The sequence below is a fragment of the Phytophthora sojae genome, assembly GCF_000149755.1.
Source record: "Phytophthora sojae unplaced genomic scaffold PHYSOscaffold_3, whole genome shotgun sequence".
NCBI lineage: Eukaryota > Oomycota > Peronosporomycetes > Peronosporales > Peronosporaceae > Phytophthora > Phytophthora sojae.
Window position 1 is genome coordinate 4,053,412 of NW_009258117.1, and position 8,145 is coordinate 4,061,556.

At 57.7% G+C, this 8,145-nt stretch overlaps 1 protein-coding gene across 1 annotated transcript; it reads right to left on the minus strand.

The window, feature by feature from the left end:
• Positions 1-1,870: 1,870 nt before the first annotated feature.
• On the minus strand, positions 1,871-6,454 carry PHYSODRAFT_250152 (hypothetical protein; the record flags this gene model as incomplete). The annotated part of the gene is made up of 3 exons (XM_009524974.1): positions 1,871-2,151; positions 2,219-2,566; positions 5,357-6,454. Coding segments are annotated over 3 exons (1,727 nt in total), but the record flags the coding sequence as incomplete, so codon positions are not given.
• Between the last annotated feature and the right edge of the window lie 1,691 nt (positions 6,455-8,145).

An 8,145-nucleotide genomic window follows, 5' to 3' on the forward strand; every position in this document is an offset into this window, starting at 1 on the left:
AGTACCGTGCTCTCTGAGCGTAAGCATGGACATCATGCTTGCCCTGCTGCAGGTCGAGGAACTCCGCCCTCGACCGGAACTCGCTTTGTGGTGGCTCAAACGCTTGTCTGAGCTCTTCCTTGAAACCCTCGTACGTGCTAAAGCACGTAGGATCCGAGAGTCGGCGTTCATACGCCCAACTTCTTGCACGTCCGCCAAGACATGACATGGCGAACGCAACCTTCGACAACGGGTCGACGATACGTCGAGCCGCAATGGCAGTGTCGAGTTCGACAAGCCAACGGAGGAGAGGTTCACCCTCTCTTCCGACATAGTTGCTCACATTGAGCTTTAGCGATTGCGCGCGTGGTGTCGTCCCGGACGGCACCGCGGTAGTAGCAGCAACATCGCGTTGCTCCTTCAGGATGAACCCCAGAGCAACACCGTGTTGCTCTGTCGGCGTTAGCGTACGCAGCATCGTAGCTACAGCCGCCTCACCAATGACTGTTGACAGTCGTTGGAGGGCCTCCCACTCTGGATCCGACAGGTGGGGACAGTCAGCGCGTGCAACGTGAGTTGCAGGCGTAGTGGAGCTTTCCATGAGCACCTCTGTATCCATGGGAAGGTTCTCAGCTCCGCGTTCGTGCGGTGACGTACGAACTCAGGTAGTCGGTCGTTGGACGGACTACAAAGTGCTACCAGGTGTAATGGGCCTACTTTGGCTCACTACTTTAGCTTACACGTGTGCGCGTGTATGTGAGGAAGCGTAGCTTAGTTTAAATTAGAGTTAATTATACTCGGGCCTCCGAATATAGATTAATCTAAATAAACGATCCAAATAATGTTTTTGGGTTAAAATGAGAACTGCTATTTTTGTTTTATGTTTCTGACTTCCTCTAAATGTAATATTCTAAGATAGGAATCTGCCAACGGCTGGTTGGCAGAATTCCAATGCTATGCATGTCGCTCATTGGCTAAAAGATGCTGCTTTCAGCCAATAGGAATCCTAAGTCTCTATGGACCACCCGTCGTGGTGATCGTAAATGTATGTAGCCTTGGTGTGTTTACACCAAGGATGAGAAAGTCTTTCGAACCTCTAATAGACGTCGTGTCTGTTAGAGTTACACGTGACTGTAGCCACTTGTGCGTGTAACCCTGTTACACCCAGCGCTGCCGACTACGGCTTCCGGCCTCGCGATCCCGCGGAGGCGTGTCGCCAGGTGTTCCTGCAGTCACTCGCAGTGCACGCTATTGGGCCCGCGGCCCGTACTCCACAGGAGCTCGCTCTACGAACATCTGTCCGAGAGCGACTCCTCACCCCACAGTTTCCGACTGTCGCGGAGTATCGCGAGCGCCTGCGGCTCCAAGCCCAGCAGAAGTCGGTGCCCGCCATGCGGACGTACCCGGTGGTACTTAGCCCGGGGGAAGACTCAATTGAGTACGAAGCTCAGTTCGAGTCTTGGGCCGAGCACAGCCGAAAGCTAAGCTCCATGGACGCTCTCCGAGCCAGCTTCAGTGAAGTGGATGTTCGCATTGAACGCAAGCTCCGCTTCGATTTCGCGAAGGTCCGAGCCAAGCGCAGCCTCTCGGCACTCGCCCAGCCGCAGACCCAGTTTAGCGCTGCGCTCTTCGCTCCTTCGAGCACTCCAGCCGCTCCTTCCCGCGAGGGAGTGAGCGCTGTGGCTCAGGGTCAGCCTCGGAGCAATGTGGCTGACCCAGCAGCTCCCCAGCTTATTGCCGGGAAGCGCGGGACGGCCGGCGTGCCGGCCTTGAGCCCTCGGGGCGCTGGTGATCAAGCTTATCAAAAGCGTCCACGACGTCTGGGCAGTTGGCGGAGGGGCACCTCAAACTCCCATGAGTTCTCGGAGTGAGGGTACCCTCGCCATTTCACCAGATACTGGTTTTGACCCCGGCACCGCCGCTTCGCCAGGAGGCGCTCCACATAGTAATGCAGATTCCCATGTTCATCGAGCAGAGCTGGTGGAGGCCGCTGGGGGCCCCTTTGCGACTCAAGGTGAGCTCTTGGAGGCGCGGCAGCAGGCGAGTCGCCTTCGGGATCACATCCATGACGTTGATGCGCGTCTGGGCCGGATTGCCACTGAACTCGACCAGCTCGCCGAGCGGACTCAATGGAGCGAGGTACCTCGAGAGGTCTGGGACCGCCTTGGGGCACTGGAGGACTGGGTGCGATACTATCGCGATCGCGACGAGCAGCGTGGCCGGGAGCTCGGGGAGCTACAGCGTCAGCAGACTGTGCTTCAGGGTCATCTCGACCTCCTGGCCCGCATGCAGGCTCCGACTGCTGCGCCTCCAGCGCCTGCGGCTCTCGCTGTGCCCGCGGCACCTCCGGCGCCGATTCTTCCGCCTGTGCCTGCGGTGCCCGCGTGGATGGCCGCGTCCTCGACGCCTGCGACTGCGTCCTCGACGACCGCGGCCTCCGCGCCTGTGACCTCGTCACCCTCGGTGCCTCCATCTGCACCTGCATCGGGTCCTGGTATGGCTTGAGCAAGCCCACGTAGAAGACGGGGTGCGTCCGCATCTTCTTCGGAAGATTGAGCGTGTACGCAAGGCCCTTCCTGGCCACAACCTTGAAAGGTCCGATGAAGCGCGGGCGCAACTTCGTCTTGAAGACGGCAGACACTGCATGTGTAGGTAGGTTCTTAGCATTAAGCAACACCAGGTCCCCGACCTCATAACTTTCAACATTGCCTCTGCCCCTGGCATCTGCATGTTCCTTTTGCTTGTCTTGGCTCTCAGCCATTGCGTCACGCACATGTCGTATGACACTCAGACGCGTCGACAAGAAAGCGTCAACCTGTTTACGAACAGTAGCCGGGCTGACATCGGCTAGCCGATCAGCTAAATCGGCTTCTCCTCCCCCACCAAGCCCGAGGCCACCACGTGGCGGCGTCAGCAGGACGCGGGGATGAGACAAGCTGTTCACGTAGAACGGCGTGTAGCCTGTCGAGGCGTGCACGACGTTGTTCAACGCAAACTCAACGACTGGCAGCATGGCGCTTCAGCGCTTCGGCGTCTCGGCGCAAATGCTGCGGAGCACGTCCTCGACGACGCGATTCACACGCTCTGTCTGACCATCGGTCTGCGGATGGTCCGCCGTGGACATGTCCAGCTTGGTGCCAAGCACCGCAAAGACCGCGCTCCAGAAGTTGCCCGTGAAGCGGGGGTCTCGGTCCGAGACAATCGACTCAGGGAGTCCGTGTTGTCGAAACACTCGGTCCAAGAACAGCGTTGCTGTACCTTTACCATCGATGGTATCCAGCATAGCCGCAATGTGAGCCATCTTGCTCAGTCGGTCCACGAAGACCACGACGCCTGTGCTGCCCGCCGCGTCCGCCGGCAGGCCAAACACAAAGTCCATACTCATGGAATACCAGCAGCCCGAAGGGACAGGCAAACTCGCAAACGGCGCTGCAGCATGAGGTGACGACTTCACTCGCTGACACGTCTCGCACGTGCGCACATAAGTGCTCGTCCACTTGTACAACTTCGGCCACCAGTAGTGGGTGCTCACCGAGCTGTAGGTCTTCTCACGGCCAAGATGGCCAGCCAGCGGCGTGTCGTGGGCCTCATAGAGGATGCGATACCTCAGATCCTCATCATGAGGGATGACCACGCGGGGCGTATCCTCGGGGCCAGTGTTGTAGAACAACAGGCCTCCATCGAGGGGATAACGGTGTAGCCGCGCGCGCAGCCGCGCTGACAATTCCATGTCCGAGTCTTGAAACTCCTTGCTCCCCAGAGCCTTTAGCAACGCGATACAAGTGTCGTCCTTGGCATAAGCCGTTCGGATCAGATCCGGTAATGACGAAGTCACGGTCGTTACATGAGCCAGCTCATAATCTGGCCTGCGCGACAGCGCGTCCGCAAGGACATTCTGCCTACCAGGCTTGTACTTCACCTCGAAGTTGTACTCCGCGAAGATGGACAGCCAACGGGCCATCCTTTGCGAAAGGTGAGGCGACTGAGTCGCAGTGCGTAACGACGCATGATTCGTGTAAATCACGAACGGCTGAGAGCCCAACAGGTGTACCCTGAACTTGACGAGCGCATACTTCATCGCAAGTAGCTCTTTGTCATGGACAGGATAGTTCTTCTCCGCAGCCTTCAGCTGGCGAGATTCGAACGCCACCACGCGCTCGCGCCCCTCGGCGTCTGCTTGCAGCAGTGCACAGCCGATGGCAAAGTCCGAGGCGTCACAGACGACACTAAACGGACGAGCGGGGTCTGGCAAAGCCAGAATAGGCGCATGAAGGAGACTGTCCTTAATTGCCGCAAACACATCTTGATGCTCGGTGTCCCAACACCACTCCGCATCCTTCTTCAGGAGATTGGAGAGTGGCCGAGCCATCTCAGCGTAGTTCTCGCTGTACTTGTGCAAGTAATTGGCCATGCCAAGCCACTTGCGAAGATCCTTCTGGTTCTTGGGAACCGGCCAGTCAACAATGGGCTTGACCTTGACCGGGTCGGCCCTCAGGCCACGCTTCCCGATGAAGCACCCTAAGAAGGGGATCTCTTCCGCTCCGAAGATGCATTTGTCAATGTTGGCGTACAACTTGTTTTGACGCATGCATTCGAGCACAGCACGCAGGTGCTCCACATGGTTCTCCATATCAGTCTTTCCGTGCTCCGCACGACTGTGGACAAAGATGTCATCGAAGTACGTTTGCGCGTACGCCCGATGGGGCCTGAAGAGCTGCGTCACAAGACGATTAAACGTCGCTGGCGCGTTCGAAAGCCCTTGGGGCATCACCAACCACTCCCAGAGCATGCCGCTCGGAGTACTCACCGCAGTGAGAGGAATGTCGCTCGTCCTCATGAGCAATTGGTAATATCCATCGACCAAGTCGAGCGCACTGTACATCGTACATCCTGCCATGTTGTTCTGAAGAACATCCTTCCGAGAAATCGGCGTCTGCGCCGGAATGGTAGCGGCATTCAGCTTGTTGAAAGCATGCACGATACGCCACTTGCCATTCGGCTTTGTGACACAGAACGTCGGCGTAGAGTGTGGAGACTTACTCTCACGCACCGTGCCCGCCTCGTGCTTCGCACGGAAGAACGCGTCAATGACGTCACACTGCTCCTTCGGCAAGGGCCACTGCCTCGTCACGCAGTACTTCGTTCCCGGAACGAGATCGATTTCGTGTCGAACACCTCTATCCGGAGGTAGCTCCGAGGGCTGCTCCTTCGAGACCACGTCCTGGTAATCATTTACCACTTGATACAAGGGATCCGACGGGTCCTTCAGGATCGCCGATCCGCTCCGCGCATTCAGCGCCTTCTTCGTGTCTTCCAGGACAGCTTCATCCAGAAGAGAGGACGAGTTCAACTCTTCTTCGGGTCGTATGACCACTACCTCAGCCAAGTCTCCAGCCTTCAAGGCTTCGCCGAACTCGGCCAAGGACATCTCGTCCGGCTCCAGGAGAGCAGACAGTGAGGGCAAGTCGTCGAGGTTGATACCTCCGTCGACGTCGCCCGTCACTCCATTCATGAGTGTATAGAGCTGCTCGCTCTCGCGTGGAGCCTCACCGCTCGACACGCCCTTCTCGACTCGTGAGATCGCAGACGCCTTACGTCTCACAGCCAGCGCTTTGCGGCGCTGCCTCCTCTTCATGGACACCGTCCGCCCTGAAGAGCTCCGTAATTTCGCGTGCGTCTTGATGCCAGGTGTCACCACCTCGTTCAGCTCCAGGGGAGCTCCAGTGTCTTTACCGACACTCAGCGAAGAGCTGCATGATCCGCAGCCTCCACTCAATGGATTACGTGCCACTCCACGATCTTCATCCGGGCAAAGCCCCTTGTTCTTCGGTATCGTGCCGACCGCGCCTTCACCGGCACGCAGCAGGGCGTCGCCCTCAGACGCACGCCCGCTCAGCGGAATTAGTGCCGCCCCACATCCTTCAACAGCCGGGCCGCGCCCATGGCTCCTCGGCTTCATGCCGACCTTGTCTTCACTTGAATACAGCAGGGCGTCGTCCTCAGACGCACACCCGCTCAGCGGAATTCGTGCCGACCCACCTGCCGTCCGCGAGCCACGCTCGGAACGCTCGTTCTCGACATACTCAGTGCCCACCAACTCGAAGACTCCGATGTCCAGCACATTGACCGACTCGGTCCAGTGCTCGCGCCAGAAGCGCTTCGGCTTCCTAGCAGAGGTGGGTTCATGACTCGCCAATGCTCCGCCAGGAGAGAAGTGCGTAGCACCAAGGGTCTTCGACCTCCGATCGATCCAAGGCTCGTAGCGTTCCAGCCACGCCATACCAAGGATGAGATCATATCTCGAATCGAGATCTAAGACCAGACAGCGTTCCACGCTATCGAAATCCAAAAACTTCACGCCCAGGTCCACAGGGACCTTAGGCACCGTGACATGAGTGCCCGCCGCGAGACGAACAGTGACGATGTCACTCCTGCGCGCTACCAGCGCCTCAGCATAAAGCTGACTTCCGTCCATCGTAGAACGTCGGGCGTAGTTACCCGACGCTCCCGAATCGATCAAAACCGTCCATGGTTTCGTGAAGCCCTTCACCCAAGCTTGGACAACTAGCAAGCCCGGCTTGCATACACGCTCCGTGTTAGAGAGTACGGCTCTCTTCGGGGCTAAGTCCTGTCGACCTCCACCTCGCCGAGGCTCAATAGAACTTAGTTCTTCCCCAGTAGGCCGCCCCACGCCTACTGGGACTTCTCGTTTCCCCGAGACGAACCAGAGCCCTGGCTCGAACTCGAAGAGCGGCTTGACGAAGCCTGGCGCTGATGGCGCAGCGGACAACCAGCACGAAGGTGACGGGTGTCACCACAGATGAAGCATCTGCAGATACCGCGACGCTGCTCCGCAGCAAGAAGCTCGGCTTCTTCGTCTTCAGCATAGCTGAGGTCCATGGGTTCCGGACCACTCGACGCGCTAGCGTAAGACGCATCCCACCCAAGTCTCGACGACTTAAAGTTGTGTTCCGCATTCAATGCGACGCTCACAGCCTCTTCAAAAGAGCTCGGGTGGGTTCGGAACACCTCCGTCCTGGCAACGCCAGTGCGGAGGCCCTCCATGAACACCGTAACGGTGACTGCTTCCGGCAGGGAGTCCGCAGGCATGCCAGCAATGAGAGTTCTCAACTCTTGGACATAGTCCATCAACTCCTTCTTGCTCTGCCTGGTCGCCAGGAAGCGTGAGCGCACGCGATACGCCTCGTTAGGCGGAGCAAACACTCGGGACAATTGCTGTTTCAGCTGGTCCCACGTCGGGAAGGCCACCTCGACCGACGTCCCGGACGTTAGTGCCCACTCTCTCGCTCGCCCACCGAGCTTCCAGATAGCTAGCGCCACGCGCTGCGACTCCGTCCGGAGTAGAGCTGAGCTCATAGTCATCTCAACCTCACGGGTCCAAAGCATCAAGCTTTCACCCTCCTTGCCTTCGAAGGTCTTCACACTCAACATGAGCGGCTTGGGTCTTGTTCCCGCGTCGGACGACGAAGCGGGCGCTTGGGACGCCGCGGCAGTCGCCATCCTCTGCTGGAGGTGCTCTAGCAGAGCATTCTCGTAGCTTGAAAACACCTCGAGACGCGCGTTCACCGCGCCGGGGCCTTGCTGCGCAAGTTGCGTCACGCCTTCCGGGCCCAGCAAGGACATAAGCTTTTTAAGCGCATCCTGCTGGTTCGGGGGCAAGTGAGCGAATTGCTCCATTCTCCACAGAGGGTCAGTCTATACAGACTCAGGTGTCGGATTGACTACAAGTGCTACCAAGTGCAGCGGGGCTGCCGTAGCTTTGCGTCAGAGGAAGCTTAACAGACTCGCAGAGTCTCAGCTTAAGATCGGCCGTTCTAATACCAGAACGTACGAGTCCGTACACCTTACGGACTCCAAGAGTCAACCCTTAACTCTTAACTGTGTGAATCTCAAACTGAATGTATTTCCCTTTATTGCGGCAAAGCCGCCTACGGTGTAAATGTATCCGCTTCACTATCTAGCATAGTGAACCCTAGTCATATGCATAATCAGTGGCTCTGAAGCCACGTAGTGATTCTCCTACTGATTTAGGTTAGACCGTGTGTATTCCGTAACCCTTCGGGTAACTCTCGTGTAACCCCGTTACAGGTATCTTTAAATCCTCGAAGTCAAGCCTTGATAGACTTCGCAGTCGAACAAAGTTCT